General features: G+C 46.8%; 1 protein-coding gene across 5 annotated transcripts in view; it reads left to right on the top strand.

Moving 5' to 3' along the window:
- Positions 1-21,520, top strand: part of TNRC6B (trinucleotide repeat containing adaptor 6B) — a 212,866-nt gene that overhangs the window by 112,108 nt on the left and 79,238 nt on the right. Inside the window, exon 1 of one of the 5 annotated variants that reach the window (XM_037513512.2) lies at positions 3,333-4,584. The exons of 3 other annotated variants lie outside the window; for them this stretch is intronic. In XM_037513512.2, the coding sequence (XP_037369409.1) occupies positions 4,400-4,584 (185 nt within the window). In that variant the 5' untranslated portion in view covers positions 3,333-4,399. Of the gene's footprint in view, positions 1-3,332; positions 4,585-21,520 lie in introns of those variants that run through there. One more of the 5 variants, XM_037513515.2, reaches the window with a different exon arrangement.

The raw sequence follows: 21,520 nt of genomic DNA, 5'->3' as shown, positions 1-21,520 counted from the left end.
ACAAGGTCGTGAGGACTAGGTGCTGTGACTCTCTTCAAGCCTTTTTAAGTGCAGTGCAGACCAGTTTGTTAATTGTTTGGGTGAATCCCTGTTTTGTCAATTGGAGTGTCTTAATAAAAAAAGGACTCAAAGGATGGGAGCTGATGACTTCCTAGGGATGCCAGGCCCTGCACTCATAGTGCCGGGGCCAGCGCAGATCAGGAGGTCTTTGAGGCTAGCTCTGGGTGACCATTGAGGACATTTTTCTCTCTGAGCAGCATGAGAGATTTAACTAAGGGAATCATTGAGTGATTAAAAACTTGACTTCAAATGATTCATTGAAAAGCCAGATTGATTAATAAAGAGACCTTTTTAAAGGTCTTCTTAACTGTATGGAGTTTTAAGTGGTGATCCTTAAAGCATAATCAACTAGAAGGCTTATCAAAGCTATAATGAAGAAAATAGAAATCATTTGTAATTAGACAATAATTAAAGACAAGTGCATGCCCAGTGATTTTAAAGTGCTTGAAAACAATTAGTTTTCTTAAGTAGGTTAAACATCTGGGTTACAAGCTTGTTTACACTATTAATTTACTTAGCAAACCTGTTCTTCATAGATGATGCAAAAGTGAACTTTAGCTTGGCTGTGTGAATTATCACCAATTGCAATTAATGGATATTCTTTTAAAACTTTTTTTTTTAATGTAATTTTTTAAAGGACCATTCTCGTCCTGAACTAGTCAGTCCTAAGACCTATCAGGTAGAGAAGGCGGGTCACCAGGCCAGGGACATCAAGACTCAAGTAGGAAGAGGGAGCCTTCGCGGGGGCGTTGGTGGTGGTGGGGGTTGTCTGATGTGTGTCAGCCCAGAGAGGTGAGTGGGGCATCCGTGTGGGGCTTGGGTGGGGTAGCGCTGGCAGATGGTTAATATGGAAGGAGGGATTAAATTGGCAGGCACCATGGGAGAAGGGAGTTACAAATACTACAGGGGGGAAACTAGATGAACCCTGTGATGTTAGCTACAAATTGGAAGTGTTGGCGTGAATTCATGGGTTCATGAGTGTGTTTACAACACCTGTGTATTTCTTAGCTCTGTCCATGGAGAGGGTGTTAGGGCTTGGGGATAGCAGTACCCCAGTAGCCCTGAGCATGTGCATGCCCAGATCTTGGCTTCTAAATACCATTTCCCTCTAAAAGGAGCCCCCATATTTTTGGAGAAATGATTGATTGATTATAGGATTTTGGGCAGAAAAATTTTAAATGAACGTGGAGTATCTTGTGCTAGAAAGCAAAGAAGTCTTCAGAGAAAAAGGGAGACATTTCATAAGGACACAGAATAGAGTTTGAAGGGCTCCCCTACCAAATGTGGGATAATTTGATCATCACATTATGGTCATAGATTAAAACCTGTTGAATGAAAGAGAAAACTGAGGGTTCTCACACTACTTCACCTATTCACAGTCTGCATGGACTCATGAATGAAATCAGAGTACAGGGGTAGCTTATTTAAGTTTAGAAATACCACCCAACAGAACACCTGTCAAATACAAAGGGGAAGGAGGAACTTTATTGTAGTGAAGGAAACTGGCAGGCACCATGGTGACTAGGCCATCTGCATGAGCATTACCAGCAGTGATGGGAGTTGCAGTTTCATAGGAGAATTTTAGAGGGGCAAATTGAAATCATGTCACCCAATTGGATGCAATGAAAACATGGCCTCTTTTCAGTGATAGTCCTACTAAGGTGCATGACCTAAATTTGATCACAAGGAAACATCACATGAGCCCAATTTGAGGGGCAGTCTGCAAATTAACTGGCCTGCAATCACCTTCAAAAGTTTCAAGGTCATGGAAGTCAAAGCAAGACTGAAGGAGATAATAGGCGTGTCAGCTGGTCCCACACATGACCCTGACCTACAGCCTTTTGGCTGGGGCGGGTGCTGAGACTTGACTGGGGCCAGAGGATTCAGTGGTAGCGATGATTAATTTTCTGATTTTGGGAGTTGTAGTTTCACAGAAAAAATTCTTTTAAGGAAAACAGATGAAAATACTTGGGGTGATGACAGGAGATTGACAATTTATTGTCATTGGTTCTGTGAAAAAGTTTTTTGTATCATACCTGCAACTTTTCTGTGAGTTTGAGATTGTTTCAAAACTTAAAAAAATTAAAATTAAGTAATTTTGTAATATTCTCACCTAAAATTATTGTAATCTAACCCACCCGCAATCCAACTTCATGGAAGGCCATTTTGATGTGTTGTAGAGTGGGTGTGCGGTGTGTGATGAGTGAGTGCGAGTGCAAGGTGCCACATGCACGATCGTCCTAGGAATTGCAGTCCCCAGAAGGCACCTTGTCCCCGGCCCTTGCAGTGGCTGTGTGCTGTTTTTTGCCGGTGCCATTGATTTCTTTAGCCCCTCCTCTGAGTCAGTGGAATATGGTGATGGAGCTTGAGCCCTAAGTTCACATCCCTGTCATGCCAGCAGCTGTGAGAGCTTAGAAGTTCCCCTTTGCTGTGGCTGGGTTCCTGGCCCTGTAGATTGTCCCCATCCAGCAGAGGGGGTTCACCCATGTGTGGCCCGTAGCAAGTGCTCAGCGGTCTGGTGGTTGAGGGCATTATTTTCTACTTCCATAAGTAATCTTGTAATTGTGCACATTTCTGCACCTTACACTTGAGAAACATTTAAGGCATTTGGTTACCTTTCTGTCATGAAGCTTTGCTTGGTGTATTTGTTAGTCTGCTAGAGTGATGTGTGAAAAACTAGATAAAGGGGAAACATTTGTCTGAAATTCTTAGACACGTGCAGCTGGGACACGAGCAATATGGAATATGACACACTGGCTTAATTCCAGATTTATTTCTACACAAGTGTTTATTAACCAGAATAGGGGCCTCCCCGGTGGCGCAGCGGTTGAGCGCTGGGTTGCGAAGCTGCCCGCGGCCTCTGCAGCGCCGGTTCGATCCCCGGCTGCTCCCCGGCCACCGGAGGAGGGTCCCATATGGCGCGCAGACCTCTCCTGCCGCCCGCTGCTCCCCTCAGCAGTGTACTTCGGCCCTCCTGCCTGTTCTGCCCCCTGCTCTGTCTCTGGTGAATTCTCTCACCCTCCCGTGCTTCTGACTGTACCCAGTGCATGTATAAACAAACAAATAAATAAAGCATGCCTCTATTTAAAAAAAAAAAAAAAACAGAATAGGCTTTTAAGACCTCTAAATGGCTGGGTTTTATTTTTTGTTTTTTTGTTTTTATTTTTTGCCTCTGGCAGACTTATTTTGCAAATGACCAACTTTTTATTATAAGTTTTAACAAGAATGTTTCCACTTGTTACCTTTCACATTTCAAAGAATCAAATAACTTACTTTTAGGGTATTATAATTGCAAATAGATTATAATTTTCCTGCACTCAATGAAAGAATGTAAATACATGACCACCTGTGTGTATATATAAACTCCTGTGGGGTGGGAGAAATGCTTGATAAGTGAGCTAGAGGGAGCCTCTCTCATAAGGAGACAGCCCTTGTCTTAAAGATTAATCTCATTTGTGTCTTGTGCCTCCGTTTAGAGCACCGCAGCCCACAGTGTTAGGGCACCCTTGTTGCTTTGTGACCACTGAAATGTTCCCTCCACTTCGCTGGTGCCTGTGGCTCTGGGAAATGGGGGTGGGGAGCATCCGTAGAATTGTAGGAAAAGGAATGGCTGACTGGAGCACCTCACTGCTCCCCCCATGAGCCTCTGAAAGTCTGTACCTCTGCGTGTCTCAGCCCTCATTGCTGCCCAGTGTTGACTCCATCTCCTCTGCGCTCCACCTTTTCTTGCTCACCTCTTTCCTTGCCCAGATTTTCACTTATCTTTTTTTTTTAAAGATTTATTTATTTATGCAAACAAGAACTGGGGTACAGGCCAGAGTTTTGGGGGGTGAGAGGATTCACCAAAGACAGAGGGGGGAACAGAACAGGCAGATCAACTGAAATACACTGCTGAGGGGAGCAGTGGGCAAGTCAGGAGAGGTCTGCTGCACCATGTGGGCAACTCCCTGGCCGGGGATCGAACTCAGCTGCAGAAGCTGCAGACAGCTTCATAGGTTGCGTCTTAACCCCTTGCGCCATCAGGGAGGCCCTCACTAATCTTTTGATGCGACACAATTTTTAATTTAGTGAGGACAGCAGGCCTGGTGCCTTGGACTGTGATGAGGGCAAGATCTGTGCTGAATGGGCTTCGCAGCTTTGCTGCTGACTCATCACATGAGAAAGTACTGGCCACTGGCTGGAGGATGGCCTGTCTCGCGCGCTAGAGAGCGCTACTTCCGTGTTCACGGTGTTGTTTAACACATTCCACTAACAGCTCAAAAGAAAACACATTTTGGTCTTAGGCCATCGATGCTTCCCACCAGGTGTCAGGACATCTCGTGCATCACAAAGCCCTCACATGTCACAGCCTGCCCGGTCTTCCCCTCTGTGGGCCTGCTCACCTCAGTGGACTCCCATCAGGATTGCTTCTGGCCCTATGACCCAGCTTCCTCTTCGCTTCAGTCCATGCCTTGCCACTTGCCCTTCCATAACAGAAGTCAGCTTCATGAAAATACTCTTTGCTTCTCCTTTCATCTCTTCCAGGTATGCCGTTAAGAATGCAAAAATGTACAAGGGTGTGGTAAAATAGAAGAACTGGGAAGATAGCCCAGCAAACTCTTTAATGATTTTGCTTTGAAAAATGCCACGTAGGGAAAATCCTTACAGTTATAACAAGCTCTGTATTTAAGATGAAATTTTGAGGCCCAATACCTTAAAAGTTTCTTTATATAGATCTAGGTTCAGTTGTCAGAACCCTCTCAGGTGGTGAGGCCTTCTGCTTCTGGGATTTTGTTATGTTTTGTTTTCATTTCTTGCCACGTGGCAGGTGCAGCTGAGAAGGTAAAAATCGCTGAAAACTCTGGCCCTGTCTTTCTGAAGGTGCAGGGATCTAGAATCCAGAAAGGCTGTTAGTTGCAGGGTGGGGACCAGCCTCTACCTCACCTCTAGCTGATCTCCTCTTGCCCTTTATGTGTCCATCTGATTTTATTTTTACCTTCTGCAGTTTCCGTCCTGTCCTCTTTCCCCCAAAATAGCATCGTGCTCTACTCCTTCCCTAGTAAAAGAAAGGGAATCAGAAAGAAAAGAGTAAGAATTTTATGATGGTGAGTTCTGACCAAAATAATATTCTGTATGTTGTCAAATATCTTTAAAACTTTAAAGGATAAGACCATTGTGTTTTTTTATATTTTAGAAACTATCTGTACGGTGTCTCAACTCTGTGGTTTCTTTAGTCTAAGAAAAGGAGGTATGGGAGCCAGGAACGTTTCCCGTACTTATGAACCTTACGAGTCTACTGTTTATTCATGGACCATTAGGGTAGACTAGGCTTGCGGGTTCAATTCTCTTTTGGGGGATGCTGTGGTCAGTGTCCAGGGCTAACCACTCCAGATTTATCCACTGCCAGTTTCCCCTGGAATCAGCATAGACCAAACAGTGTACATTTTCTTGATTGTTGACCTGCCCCTCTGACCCTTATGTCCCACTGTATTCAAAAAACACTACTAAGTGACTGGCGAAACTACATTTTATGTTACAAGACAATTTGTGGAACTTGGGTTTTAATCCTGGCGCCTTTGCTTGTGAACTCGCTGTCTCTGAGAAGACAACACGTGTAACCAGCCAGGTGGCGGCGATGCTCCTGTGACAGCAGTCACTTGCTTCGCTCAGAGCTGCCTGCCGCCGTCCAGAAGCTCTTCTCTGTTACCGCTCTGGCGGGGCCGGCTGCACTGCTGCTGCTTTTCCTGTTTTTAATAAGTTGCCAATTACTGGCTGTTTTGTTTTTTTCTTTAAAGAATACCAACAGTTCACTACAACAGGCATAGAAAAAGTACCTGCTTTATAATTTTTGTTTTCATTCAGCCAGTGAAATTGATATTAAGAAGACTTTAAAGGTGTTACTTTGAAAGTACCGATGCATTTTTATCTTACTAAACAGCACTGTTCAGTTTTTCTGTATTGAAAGCATTATACAAACCTGTAGCAAAACACCAAAGGACACTTCACCCAGCATTGATTTTGTCCGATGTTAATTTCAGATGTGAATTAGTAGCTGGTCAGCTATTATGGCCATGCCTGGATCACACAGAAGTGTGCTGAGCCCTCATTTTAAAAAAATTGGTTAGTTTGTTCTCATAGGGAGAATTGTCTGAGTCTTTTGTCTGTTTTGTTCAATGCTTGGTAGAAATTTTAAAAATATTTGTAGCATTGTACTAAGGAAGCAAATGTAATTCAGTAAATAGATACCATTCACAGATTATTTGACGGTACAAGGTGGGCTATGTTTTAACCACCAACGCTGAAAAAGATTCTTTGGTATTGCAGTCAGAAGATTATTGGTACTATAAATATGCTGACTCTGTGACTATAAACAAAGAAAAAAATTATGTAGAGTAATGTAATCACCAAAGTCGTGAGACTAGTCAACTTTGATTTGCCCATAGAAGCGGTAATAATCATCAACCTAGAAGCTTTAGGACTTGGGCGAGGTCCTTTACTGAATCTTGAAAGTGAGTCATGAACTTGAAAATTGGCGTTTAAGCATTGAGAATTATTTTAATTTAATTGAGTAATTACCATTGTAACAGACAAATACTAGCTTGGTGACATTCTAAGTTCACTGTATTATCTAGTTGGTTTTTAAGTGTAATTATTAGACGTGAGATTGTTGAATGTTTATCATCTATCCAGTATTTTGTCTAAATTAAGTAAAACGGTCTTCAATCTATAAATGTGGTGTTAGTGCTGTTTTTGTTTGGCGAATGTATCAAGTGAATTTGGGGGACCTAAAGGGATTTTGATTTTTAGGTTCCTGAGGTTAAGATAGATGTTATTTTTCTCATCTGTCACAGTACAAGTGAGTTGTCTTAGTTTTTACAAGACTGTGCAGTGGAGCCAAATACTGTGCCCTGTTTCCGGAGCTACCTGCCTCCTTGGGATATTACTCTTCAAGCCAGTTGCCTCAACTATGAGGGTAACAGGATTTACCTCAATGGTGTGGGGGGTTACATATGTCAGGCAGTGTCTGACACATGAGTGCTGATGTGTTAGGTACTACTAGGTTATCAAGTATCTGCCTCTGTGTTAAGGTAACTGGGTGAGTATGTGTTAAGAAACTTTCTAAAGATCGGTCAAGTTTCATCTTTTTATTTAAATGATTCTATTTTAGAATAGGATTTTTCTTTAAGTGTCATTACAGTAAAAACAGATAATAAAAGAAACTCAGCACCAAATCTAAGAATTTCTCCAGGAAAGAAATTATAAACCAAGGACAATAAAATGGGATAAACGTGGAACTGTGTTGTGATCCTGGGTAAGAAGATTCAGTAACGATATGATGCCAATTCTCCATGAGTTGGTGATTAAATTTGAAACCATTTCAATTAAAAACAATCACTTTCTGAAACTTGACAAGGTGATTTTAAAATTTCTATGAAGAGAGAAAGCAGGAATGACAATAGGGTCAGGTGCCCCAGTGAGATGCCTTAACCCCCAGGCATCCAGACCACCTCTGCGAACAGGTGGTGCAAGGTGAGGTGGGGCAGGGGAAGACCTCCACCTGTCTGGGATCTGTGCTGTCACCCGCTCTGCGGGGAGCGATGACAGTTGACACTGCAAAGTAATAGGAGAAATGATGGAATTTTCAGCAAGTAATGAGGGCATGCTTCATAGGACGTCTTGGTCTGCGAGGGCTTTAGTCACAAAATACCACAAACTAGAGCCTGAAAACATCAGAAAATTACATCTCAAATGTGGAATCTAGAAGTCCAAAGTCAAGGTGTTGCTGCTTCTAGGCTCTGGGCTCCCTCTACAAGCCACCACGCAGGAATGTTTCCTTGTCTTATCTGGCTTCTGGTGTTTACTGGCAATCTGAGTTCCTTGGCTGGTAGCCATATTGCTCCAGTTTCTGCCTCTGTCTTCACATGACGTTTCCCTCTTAAGGATCAAGTCAGACACCATGTACAGCAGCGAATACTAATGAATTCAGATAAATATGAAAAGATTCTAATACTTCTAAAAACAAATACAGAAGAATATCAATGGCCTTGGAACAAGGATGTTTTAAGCATGGTGCAGAAAGCACAAATCCAGAATGAAGAGTTGATGCATTCATGTCTCATCTAATTAAGAACTTAACATTCATCAAGTGGCACTATAATGAAAAGGAAAAATGATTGGCAAAGGATTTGAATTCAGCACACTGAAGAAATCAGTACGAAAAAGACCTAGTTGAAAAAATAAAGAAATGAAATAAGAATTTCACAGTGAAGAAAATCCAAGTAGCCAATAAATAGAGGAAAAATATTCAACTTAATTGGTAATCAAGGAATTGCATGTTAAGGTGGAATGAGATACCATTTTGCACTCATTCATTTAGGAAAAAAGAAATGATTTGAAATTAACCAAGGACTAGTAAAGATAGAATACAGTGAGAATTCTTCTGGGAGTATGAATTGTAGTAACCTCTTTGGGAAACAGTGTAGCCAGATGCAGTAAAGTTGGAAACACAGGTGCCCCTTGACTTAGTAGTTCAAGTTGTGGACAGGAAGAACTCTGTAAAAGCACTGTGTGTGTGTGTCTGTAGGAAGCTTGCAGGAGAAGGTTTACATCAACACGACATGTAGAAACTGGAGACCTCGATGTCCACCAGAAGAAGAATGTATTTACACTGTGGTGTAACGGCAGTGGGATGCTGTGTAGTGTTTACTGCGGGAACGGTCACACGGGGCGCTGTAACTGGTATATTTCAGGAACATAGTGTCCTGTGGAGAAGCATGCCGTGGAAGGATAAAATAATGCATTTCCATGATCAGATTCGCATGTATGTTGTTTCGGTCACAAGAGCATGATGTGGTAAGGCAAGGGGCCAGAACCCCTCAGGTGGGACTGGATAATCTGTTTTGGGGGACCATCCCATCTCCAGGTAGGAAAGGGTGGGGTCATAGAGTGGTACCTGGCTTCTGGGAACCAGAAGTGTTCTGTTCCTTACTGAGTATGGGATCCATAGGTGTGCTTTTGTTCGCATCCACCGCTGCAGGGAGCTAGCTGCAGGGAGTTTCTCGGCATGTGAAAGCACGTTCACATTGTTGGTGAAGCTGCCCATCTCCTGATCATTTTATATTTTCTTGGCATCATTTAGCTACATGGAAAATGTTTGCCCACATTGGGTTCTCCTGCTTGTCAGCTGTTTAATTTTACTGACCCTAAGCTGTCTATCAGACTTTGAGATGTCAGTAGTTGACAGAAAGTCTGATTTACTCTATCAAAGTTGATCATAAGCTAACCTTCCTTTAGAACGTTTACTTTCCCACTAAGTTCTCTAGGACAGAGGCTTTTCATGAGCTTTTACACCTTCCTGTTTCTATTCAAATCACAAACCTAATAGAACAACAGAAATTAAAGTAGCTTTCATTTCCCTGGCCTGTCCTGGCATGCAGTCCTTCTGGCTAGCAATTGAAAAAGCCCAAGCCTTTATCTCACCGAAACAACCTGGAAAATGCAATATGAAGCAAAAGCAAAAAAGTAAATTAAGAACATAGGCTTGGGCCTCCCCGGTGGCGCAGCGGTTGAGCGCTGGGTTGCGAAGCTGCCGCAGCCTCTGCAGCACCGGTTTGATCCCCGGCTGCTCTCCGGCCACCGGAGGAGGGTCCCACATGGCGCGCAGACCTCTCCTGCCGCCCGCTGCTCCCCTCAGCAGTGTGCTTCGGTCCTTCTGCCTGCTCTGCTCCCCGCTCTGGCTCTGGTGAATTCTCTCACCCTCCCGCGCTTCTGACTGTACCCAGTGCTTGTATAAATAAATAAAAAATAAATAAATCTTTAAAAAAAAAAAAAAAGAACATAGGCTTGGACAAACCTAGATCCAGGCCTATGCACTGGTGCTCTGACATGTAAAACCCGAAGACCTCAGTTTTCTCAGTTTAAAAGGGACATCATAATTGCTCCAACCTCACAGTATAAGAATTGAAGGAGAAACACATATGAAGCACATGGTTTTCACCATGGCTATAACTGGAGGTCCTGCTCTCCACGGGGAAAAAGTAGGGTCGGATGTTCCTTCCACCTCCCAAGCCACCCCTCAGGTGTCACAGGGCATGGATTTAACTAGTTGTGTGAGCATGGACTAACCACATAAAATCTTTGAAATGGTTTTCTCATCTGTAAAACAGATGCCATTAGCCATATCACACTTTGGCTGCACAGATCAAATTGTCAAGGGAGACGAGACATGCTCAGCTCTGACACCCTGGGGATCTAGGCACCGTGATCCTGCCCTACTACCACCAGCCCCACTGCTGAGCCAGCCTGTCAGGTGCTTGTTGAGTTTAGGGTTTGGCTTCATGGAGTAGCTCTGATGGGACATACCTGGGCAGCCTACTTACCCAGACAAGAGAGTGTGTGAATCAGTTTCTGCTTCCAGATCCATTGAGAACAATGAATACTTTGGCCAAAATTATTCTAACTTATTTTATCTTTTGCTTCCAGAGATTAAAATAGTTAGATGAATATAGAATCATAGCATCTCTGAATGTTCCTCTTCTACTGCAGCGGAGACAGTGTTAGAATCTTAAATAACGGCAAACATTAGAAACCATTAACCAACTGTCATAATTGAACGTTTTTTGATGCCCAGCTTTCCTAGAGCTTGAGCCGACTTATCTAAGGATAGTGTTTGGACCACCCGTGCGGTCGTCTCTTGGGCTTCTCTTCATGCACCCTGGGTAGACTCAGTGCTCCCAGGCCCTGGGCCACCATCACAACGCTGTCAGAGTCTTGGTTCTGGTGACCAGGTGGAATATTCTTCTGATAGGTTTCCAAGTCCTTGCTCAACTTGGAAATCTTTCGACAAGCTCTGTCTGGATGCCCCCTGGGCAACTGGGTTTGGCCAGTTCTAGAATTGAATTCATCATCTCCCCTGCCCCTTCCCTGCCCTCCTCCTCATGAGCTCTCTTCAGTGGCAGCTGCAGTCTGTCTCAGTCACCTAGCAACCTAGCCATCGTAGCACACCAGTCTCTCAACCTTGAAACGTACAGTTGGGGCTGAATAATCTTTGTTTAGGGAGGACCATCCTGTGCATTGTCGGGTGTTCAGCATTCACGGCCTCTGCCCACTAGATGCCAGCAGCACCTGGTCCCTGCAGTTATGACAATCAGGTGTGTTCCACAAATTGTCAGATGTCTCTGGGTGGATGTGGGGAACCAGACCTGTTGGAAGTGAGTGACTGCACTTTTCTTTCTCTCTCACGTTCCTCATGTGCATTTTGATGTAGCTTCCAGAATAGCTTTCTGAGATTTCCTCTTTCCTCTTTGTCTTTCCTTGCTCGTGCCATGGTTCAGGTGCTTTCCTCTTGCCTGAGCTATCTAGTGCCCGTCCTCCAAGGGCACCACCTTACTGACTGAGTACTGGCCCTGCCTGAGACACCAGGCTTGGTGCTTTGCAGCATCACACATAAATAATCCTTACCCTAGACTTACAGTAGGTCTCCTCTTTGGGAGCAGCTCAAACCAGTTTAAACCAAAAGAGGAACTTACTGGCCTAAAGGAACTTCCTTTACTAGGAAGCCCGGGCCCCACCCTGTTCTGCTTCTGCAGGCTGTGCTAGCCTGGGCTTTGCTTCATCTGCAGGCCCGCCAGGCCCCTGGCAGCTCCTTGCCTAATAGCAGGAGGGTGTCCTCTGGAGAATTCCGGCAGCGATTCTCACAAGAGACCCTTACCTCCAACAGAAATGGATAGGGAGATTTCTCCATTTTGTCAGTCAGGAAACCAAGGCTCTGGGAGGGGAGCCCCAGGTCACGTTGTGAGTTAGCACTGGGGTCAGGGCCACACTCCCAAGCCTGCTCTTAGCATGTGCTACCTCCTATTCCTGTCCATTGTCTGTTTCTTCTCCTGCCAGGTAGCTTCCTTCCTTAAGAAGCTAGCTTTCTCTCTGGGGCATCCAGAGGGGGAGGGGTGAAAAGGGCCGCCACAGTGGACTAGGGTGGAGGACTACGAGTGCTTTAGTGGATGGGGGAGCTACAGGTTTCTATACCTGAGGGGCAAAATCCTATACTGTCAATTACTAAGGAGGGTGTAAAACAATGGTACTTTCATTAAAAGAATTAATTAAAAGTAAACAAAGAAGTTAGCTTTCTAAAATGTAAATTCGCTTGTTTAATTACCTTGCCTAGTAGATTTCCTGGGTGGCTCCTCACCAAGATAAAGTCCAAATTTAGCCTGAAAGACAAAGCCCTTTGTGTTGACCCTGCTTATCTTCGATTTAGCTAGATTTATTTCTGTCATTTCCCCAGTTGGCCTGAGGACGACTACAGTCACCAACCACTTCAGAACTTGATGCTTTTGTAGTGTTCCACCCAGGAAAGCTGTCAGGTCTCTGGAAAACTGACAGGCCTATTTGAATCTCAGCCCTATACCCGCTCACCCTTGGACTCTGCCTGGACCACCCTCCCACCCTGCCCCCTCACTGGAGGTTGTTCTTAAGTGAATGTGCTTGCTGGAGAGGCCTTGCTGGATTCTTCGCGCCTCTGTCCTGTCACCGTCCATCCGTAGCCTCTGCTCATGCTGCTGGAGCGCTTTCATTAGTACCCTTGCTGCCAGCGTGTATTATTTTTTAAAGCATACCTTTGGGAGCAGATTAGCTTGGAGTTTTTATGGCCTTTGGGTATGGACAGAGGCCAAGGCTGTGGTCTCTGTCCTGGGTTTCAACATGCTTCCAGCTACATCAACCTCTTGCAGCTGCAGCTCTGCTCCTGCCTGTGCACCAGCTGGGTGTTTCTCATTCTTTCCCAAGTAGCCCTTATCTGTGCTGTTCGACCGGGTGGCCATGAGCCATGGGTGGCTGCTGCACATTTGAAATGTGCCTGGTATGACTAACGTCTCCATTTTGTTTTACTCTAGCTTGTGGACATGGCCACATGTGGCCCAGGGAGGGACACCCTGCCGGATGGCTGGGGTGTTAACTGCGCGTAATGGCTCGGCCCTTCCTCCTCCGTTGTAACTTGATTCTCCTTCCTCTCTTTTGTGTACCTGGTGCATCTAGAGTAATGAGCTTGTATTAAAGTTGAGTGAAGTACTTAACACCACTGATCTGCAGACTCTAAAACAATTAAAATGGTGAGTTTGATGTCACGTGTAGTTTATCACGTGGTGAAGAGCCTGCCTGCGAGGAGACCCGTCAGGGAAGTTTTTACTGAGGAGGAAGCACCCTGAATCCACCAGGTCACCGCGGGGCTGGGGGTACGGAAGTGACAAGTTGTTTCCTGACCTGGGCAGGCTGGAGCGGAAGCTTTGCCAGGCCTCGAAGCTCCTCGAATGTAGGCTAAGGAGATGAGGCTAGCTTTCAAAAGCCACGGAGGGACTTAAAGCAAGCAAAGGGGATGTTTGGGCTTTTATAGCGGTGGCGCTTGGCTGCTCCAGGAAGATGTGTCAGAGGGTGGCAGGACTGGGTGGTGGCGCCTAACCGGGCTGAGAGCCACCCAGCGACACAGCAGCTGCCCCGGCAATGTCGCAGGGACTTCATAGGGATGCGAGCGTGATGGGCTGGCAAAGGGCGGGCAGAAAAGATCCATCTCTTAGTTGAAAAGTAAGAATTCCTTATTTGGAGACATCTTTATCCATTTTGCACTACGCTCTTTCGCTGCTCTATAGGAATAGCTAACCCAAGCCGACCGAGATGCCTTGTTCATTAATCACCCTTTAAATGTGGAGAAAAGAACTTGCGATTCATATGACAAAATGAAAAGTTAAAAACAAAAAAGTGTAATAAAGCTGGTCTCCCTCAGAGCTGCTGGCTTTCAGTGTTTGCCTTTCATCGGGATGTTTCTCAGTGATGATTTTCTACAGAAGTGACTTGTTTTGATTAGATGAGACACATCACTAAAGAGCATTTAGCTGTTTTGTCAATCCCGAGATAATGCATTTTCTTCCTTCCCCTTTAACATCTTTGAAATGAGGGTGCCTGTCAATCCAGGGAGACTTAGCATCCAGTCAGTTTAGTGCGGGTTTTCCCAGTGGTTCTTGAAATCTCTGCGTGTGACAGTCACCCGGTCCTGCAGCCGACACACCTGACTGCTGCGTGATCGGGAAGGAACAGGGGCTGGTGGAAGTTTGCTCAGGCACATTTTGTGTATGGTTTATTGGTTATTAAGTAACCGTTTATTAGCTCCAAGCCCACCCTCCTCCATTCTGTTTTGTGATGTTGAAGGCCTTCTGTTACCACCTGCTCTCTGTGACCAAGGCCAGGCAGGGGGTGTGAGAGAGTGACCACAGGGCCAGAGAAGGAAGAAGAACCGCTGCTTCCTGTCTGCTTCCTTTTCCCACAAGGGCCACTTAGGCAACCCTTTCCTCTGGCTGCAGCAGCTCTGCCTTCCTATAACTGCCACGAAATCCATTCTTCCAGGTTTTCCAATACTTGCAGGACCAGCTCCGTCACCCCCTCCCCCAGGCCCTGGCAGCCAAACCTAAGCCCCCTGCCCAGAAGCCCTGAGGGGGTGGGGGGCTCCGGAAGCCTCTTCCCTTTGTTCCCCACCCTGGGGTAGCTGCATTCCTTAGTGTGTCCCCCACCACCCCCAGGGACTAGTTAGTCACTCTTACTTGGTGAACCATTCTGCGACCCCACCCCCGGAGCCCTGGCCCTCTGGCTCAGTGCTGCATGGACGACAGTCGTGACCTTTTGGTAACAGAAACCTTAATGCCCCCCTCCCCCCACTGGATCCCCATGCTCTAAGGAAGAAAGAAGAAAATTCTTCACTGGCTGTGGGTGGGCTGGCGCGCTCCCACCTTAATCTCACCTTGCACTTCATTTCCCCTCTTGTCTTCCTGACCCAGCCGCGCTGCTGCTTTCAGTTCAGCAGCCAGGTTTCTGCCCCCGCCCCAGCTCTCTCTTCCCTTATCCTCACTTTAATTGTAACTTCCCGAGGAGCACCCTCCTGACCTCAGGCCCCACACCTCTGCCCCTTGCCGCACCCGCAGCTCCTGGGCCTCTCCCCGTGTGCTTCTCTGCAGCCACACCATCAGCCTCGCAGGCCCGGCCAGCGTTGTTCTGTTCTTTCTTGCTCCTTCCCTCACTGGTGAGTCCCTGGCGCCTAACACATCATATGTGCTCAGTAAGTACTTGCTGAATGAGCAGCAGACAGGAACCGCTGGGTGATGTCTTGATGGTGGACTGGTTTTTATTATAATCTAAAAATTGGGGGGAATGTCTCTCGCCGTGCATTAAATACTGACAAGGAACAGAACCACGGCGGGGGGGGGAATTGCACTTATTTTACTGGAGGTTGTGTGTGTCTTAAAGCCCTGCCTTCTGTAATGGTCAGATGAAGAGACAAGGAATATGAGAACCTGTGTACTCCATTGAAACCTAATTGTTACAGTGGTTTTGTTGGGGCTCAGATGTTAGGGATTCGGGAGCAGTGTCCTTGGGTTTATTAAGGACACAGCAGGCAAAGGCTGCATTTGAAAGGGACAGGGTTATTAGGGAAAAGAGACGCCTGCATAGACACAGGCTCCCAGTCTTGAGGCAAGGTCTGCGCTTTGCCAGAGCAGGAGTATCTTTGTGCAGTGTTCTTTGGGATGGGGGTGTCCATTCCATTGTGGAATTCTGTCTGTCGTAGCCTCTGTCCCTTCTGAGGGCTGGTCGGTTGATCTGTGAGGACACCTCTGGTTTCCCTCTATGCCAACAGTTTTTTCTTTCCAGTTTAAAGACTCATTAATCACTTCTACCCCAACCTCTGGTTTTCGCCTAGAGAAGCTTCCATCCTAAACTGTCTCCTCTAAGCTTCCATCAGTTTATCGCCACCTCGCCTTAAAGAAAACACACACACACACACACACACGCGCGCGCGCGAGATTGTGCGGCCTTGAGTCGCCATTCGACTCTCACTAGAGGCTTTGCTACAGCATGAAATCAGAGTGTGAATGTCTGCTCTTCTGTTTTTCCTCTCACGTCTGATCCAGCTGTGCCTCAGCCTTTGCCTCCTCCGGGTCTTCCCTGGCTTTGATCACGTGGGCACAGCCTCCGCCCGAGCTGGTGTGCGGACACGTGTCCTTTCTGGGGCCCATCGCCCAACTCGGAACATTCCTTCTGACCACAAAGCATTTCCTTCGTTGCTTGTCTTCCCTCGTGGTGTTATTGGCATCAGTCCTTTAACGGTTAATATGAAAAAGTAGAGACTGTTTCTTGAGGGTTCCCAAATTATTCTTTTGTGGAAATCGGGTTTTACTCATTCTCTGAAATCACCGCTAAATGTTAGGCCTACAGGAAGCTGGATCAGTCCTGTTTCCTCTCATGATGTGACCCTGAGCAGCTGAGCTCATGAACCCACGGGATGTCGGGAGCAGTGGGGGCTGCGTACCTACTCTGTGCAGGGCTGCGTAGGGCAAGGACATGGTGTGGCTACCTAGAGGAGTTCTCCCTGAGTCGTTCCTGTAGAGCTTAGATCAGGACTGCTTCAAAAAGGCAGGCAGGGCACATCCTGGCGGGTGCCCACGCACAGGTGCTGCCTGGAAGAGGCGTCCTCAAGGAGGAGTGGGGAGTGTTGCTGCACAGGCACGCAGCCTGTGAGATAGTCGCATTGAAGGGGATGGACGGAACCTTGTCTGAGTAAAATCTCAGCCTCCTTTCTTTGTTTACATAGTTGATCGTTATGGCTGCTACTTTCAAGGTGCCTGTACCACTCTTGGAGACAAGGGCCTGATCTAACAAATCAGCAATACAGTTTAATATCCATGACCGTGAAGACGAGGAATCTCAGCAGTGCTGCCAGGAGGGCCTCTGGGGCCAGAGACCTAAGTCAGCTGCGGGTGCAGCCGAGAGCCTTTCTTGGCCAGGTGGTCAGAGAAGAGAGAAGGTGGCAGTGAGTTCTGGTAATGGGGTGAAGGTGTGCTCAGGGAGGCATGAGAAAGGAATGTGGGGTATACATTTAAGGCCAGGCTTGAGGAGCAACAGGCTTCAACCGGACTTCCTAGGCAGCAGGTCACCTGTCTCCCATCTTCAGGCCTACCTGAGCAGATGACACCACATACACCCACAAAGAGCTCAGTTGCTATTCCAAGCGGTCAAATGAACCTTAATTGATAGAATTAACCCATTGTGTAGAAATGGTTTGTTTACCTAGTTCCTCTCACTGGGAGGCCAGCTGAGCCCCTTGAGAGCAGGGTCTGTCTGTTTAGCTGTGTCCCCAGAGCCACCTACCACTTAAAAGGTGGACAGTTTGCTTCGGAAAATGAGTAAGCGCTCTGGGCTTTCAGGAATCCTTCCCTTGGATCTAACGGGAAGACTGGAGGAAGTGAGATGAGGGTGGAGAAACTTCAGCAGATGGAAACAATAGATGAAGGAGCAAGAAAGCCATTTCTGGAGGTGGGAATAACTGAAGCCAAGGTCTGGGCCTGTGGGCAGGGCCCAGCAGGAGGCCAGGGTTCTTCTGTTTCAGGGAGGAGAGGAAGAATCCGGGACCCAGAGGCAGACGCCACCCTTGTCCGTTGCCACCCCTGTCGCGTTGTTGGGCTTCCCCTGCCCAGGAGTCTGCACGGGCCTTCCCGTGAGCCTCAGACCCAGCACGCGGCTCCCAGCCCGAGCCTTTCAGGCTGGTCTTCCCTCGCCCCTAGCCACGCTCCCACCGATGGCTCTCTTCCAGCACGCACCCTCAGGTGTCACCGCCTCAGAAACTTTGCTCGCCTTAACCAAAGCCATCCTTGTCCTCTTTGTGTCCTGTTACAGTGTCGGTCTTATTTTCTTCCTAGTGTAGACACCACTAAGATGACATTATTCCTCAGTCTGTGGTTTAGTGCCTGTTTCCCGTCACTGGGATGAAGTACATTCTGCCTTTTTCTCCTCTCTCCTGAGGACCTGGAACCAGGTTTGGCCACAAGGTGCCCTCAGTGAACTTGGGGTGGGGGTGGGGTAGGTTTGAGCACAGTGGAGACCCGGTGATTAAACAAGTCACTTATGAATCTAGGAAGTTCATCAGCGACAAATCAGGATGCGGCTCACGGAAGGTGGGCGAGCCGGGTTGGCAGGCGACATGGAGAGGAGGTAGGCCACTGGGTGCCCGCACTGCTCTCTGGCTAGGTGCTCTGGCCTCCTGCACCCAGTGTCCTGCAGGTCACTCGTGGCTGTGGCGTGTGTGGCAGGAAGCCTTGTTGGAGGACCCCCAGGTTTTCCATGGCAGGGGCAGGCCTCGGTGTCCTGGAGCCGAAGCCCCAATCCTGAGCGAGAGCAGGAGCCAGAATTCAGGGTACAGCGGTGGGTGAGCTGGGAGGTGTTTTCCTGTCCTTTGGAGGGATGCAGGTTCAACTCCCCACCCACCCCTCCTGGTCCCCACCCACAGAGAGCCTGTCACTTGGCCTTAGTGACTTGGAAGAGGGAGGGAGGGACCTGCAGGGTGCAGGGATAGTCTCCCGAGCTGTGCCACATGCTGCTACTGTTCGAGTGTCTGCTTAAATCATTTTATCTCATTGGAGATTTTTGGATCATTTGGTGGCACCTTTACAGTTTAGGATCTCAGGGTGTCATTTCCCTTCTCCTCTCATCTTTTTTTTTTTTAAGCAAAAGATGCACGTAGAGCAGTGGAAGGCTCAGCTGTGGAAAGGCGCGCTGGCCAGCAGAATTGGCAGACATTGTGAATGTGCTTGCCTTCGTTGCTTTCCTTTCCCTTTTAAAGCCTTTGTTTTTGGAAAAAGGAAATTGGTGTGTTTGGAGAGCAGTTGTTAGCTTTTCAAGACTGGACTCGTTGGTCTAATTTGGTAAGAGTCCAGAGTGTGTCAAATAAAATGCGTGAAAAAGGTAGCGCTCAAGCAGACACACATGTAGGGGGAAGCAAACAACTGTAGATTTCAACCCCAAAGCCCCCCCTAATATGCTTTTAGCAAACAAGACTTGACTGTTTCTGGGAAATTTCCATTTTCCTGCTGGTGGCCGTGTCCCTCCAGAGCATTCTATCACCTCCCTTCCCATCGACCCCAGCAAGTCTCTGTGGCCAGGTGAGCATGTAGAAGTGCCCTGTCCTGGGGACAGTAGTGCTGGCTTCCTTTTTTTCAGGGCAGGTGTCACTTCTTTCAGGTGTGTGTGTGGGGAGACAGCAGTGCTTACCTGTACCCCTCACACATCTCAGGTGTCTAGCCGGTTCAGGGGCTGTGATCCAGCTCCATTGGGTGCTCCGGAAGAAGGTAAATGCAGATCTGCTCAGTTGTCTGCCATGGAATGGATCCAGTGATCCAGTTACCTAACTGCTCCCGTCTACCTTTCTGCTCCCCATATACCAAGCCTCCCGCTGGACATTCTGCCCAAGCCTGTCCTTATTCCAGTATCCGTGTGTTACAACTCGGCGGCTGGTGGTGAGCATGAAATTCATACATGGGGTGATTTACTTGAAGGATTTTAGTGGACAGCATGCTAAAGCCAGGGTGTCCTGACCCTCCATCTCATGATATAGCCCAGAGGCTGGATGACTCACCTAATAACTGGGCACCTTCAGCCCCAGAAGTGGCGACAACAGCACATTCTTTGGAGTTTCCCCTATTTCCTACACAGTTTCTGTCTTCATGCCCTCCCATAACTGCCTTGTGGAGGTAGAGGCAGGCCGTCCCTGAGACCATTTCATTGTTCACTTGCTCCTTGTTGCTGAGGAGGCCTTGGTTCTAGCGTGGCCGCGCTGAGCAGCCTGAATCTTCAGGTCTGGTTGGCAGTTAGCGCTGGGTGGCTAACTGGCTACCCAAGAGGCGGAGGTGTCGGGAGCAAAGGGGTTTAAAGGGGATGTGGAGGGCCTCCCCAGTGGCTCAGCGGTTGAGCGCTGGGTTGCGAAGCTGCCCGCAGCCTCTGCAGCACCGGTTCGATCCCCGGCTGCTCCCCGGCCACCAGAGGAGGGTCCCACATGGCGCGCAGACCTCTCCTGCCGCCCGCTGCTCCCCTCAGCAGTGTACTTCGGTCCTTCTGCCTGCTCTGCTCCCCGCTCTGGCTCTGGTGAATTCTCTCACCCTCCCGCGCTTCTGACTGTACCCAGTGCATGTATAAACAAACAAACAAAGAAATTAAAAAAAAAAAAAAAAGCCTCTATAAAAAAAAAAAATAAAGGGGATGTGGAGATGACAGAGGGGAATCATGGGTACTGGAAGGCCTTAGTTAGAGTCAGGAGAAAAGAGGGGAGTTTGTGTTCTGTGGGGACTGGGGAGGCCCAGGTTGAGAGGCCATGAGGAATGGGGCTTGTCCTTGGCAGGGAGGAACTGGCGGCACGGGTGACCTCAGGGTGGTGGTGCTGCCTGTACCATGAGATCAGCTTCCAGCTCCATTTCCCATTGCTTACTTAAATCAGGTACATTCTTTATTTCAGCGAAACCTTTCGTTTTGAAATAATTATAAATTTGTATGCAGTTGTTGAAAAATAATACGGGGGAAAGGTTGTAAAAAAAGTAATAATCTCCCTTTACCCAGTTTCCCCCAGCGGGATCATCTTGGCTGTAGTACCTTTTTTTACATTGCCTTTATCTGGTCAAACAGGAGGGCATGTACAGTTGTAAACCATAGGCATTTCCTATTCTGACTGACACAGGATTACCAGTTTCTTAAGTTTCCAGGTTGTCTGTTCACTTGCGAAGAGTCACACACAAGCTCCTCCCCTTCGCATACCTCATACCTTGGACGCATAAAGGATGCATCTTTGCATTTTATTGTTAGAAATGTAATGATATGTGTCAAGATCTATCTTCATTACTACATAAAAAGTTTCCTTTTATAATAGCATAGTATTTGTTTATGTGGAGAAACTGTAATTATGTAGCCAGTCTCCTAATTGATGGACTGTTTCAGTCTTTTGGCATTCAAGTGTCATTGCAGTGAATGTCTTTACAGATGTAGGTAGCAACTTTCCTGTGGTTCTTAGAAGTGAGACAGCTGGGTCAGAGACTAGGTATCCCTTACTTTGGATGGGTTAACTGTCCCGGACAATGAATGCCTTTTACCCCAATACCATTGACAGACTGTGTTTGTATCAGATTTTGTTTTTAACAGATAGACTTTTAATTTGTTATTCCCTTACAGGGAATACAATAAATCATCATTTCATATATTTCGAACTATTTCCTTCGCTGGGAACTGTTCATTTCCTTAACTCTTCTGTTGGATTGCCTGTCTTTTCCTTGATTTGTAGGAGCTCTTTATGTATTATGGGGCCTACTCTGTTATAAATTACTAAACTTTTTTCCCCATCAAATACTGATTTTGTTCCTGGTGGGTTTTATCATAACTTCTAAGTAAAATTTTCATACATCTGTATATAGACATAACAGTCACTTGTTTATGGGTCTGAGTTGGTATCATAGAAAATCTCTGTCTACTCTGCAATTATGAAAAGAAAAATTTGCCACAGTTTCCGTGAGTGCTTTAATGGGTTTCTTCCTTCTTTCCATTTAAATTTTTCCTCCATCTGGAGTTTCTTTTCATGTAAGGTGTATGAATGTGACTTAGTGTCAAGTCTTGTGTGGTTCTTGAGTGCCTG

The sequence above is a fragment of the Talpa occidentalis genome, unplaced genomic scaffold (assembly GCF_014898055.3).
Source record: "Talpa occidentalis isolate TD23 unplaced genomic scaffold, MPIMG_talOcc4v2.1 talOcc4.16, whole genome shotgun sequence".
Taxonomy (NCBI): Eukaryota; Metazoa; Chordata; class Mammalia; order Eulipotyphla; family Talpidae; genus Talpa; species Talpa occidentalis.
This window is presented reverse-complemented; position numbering and strand designations above follow the sequence as displayed.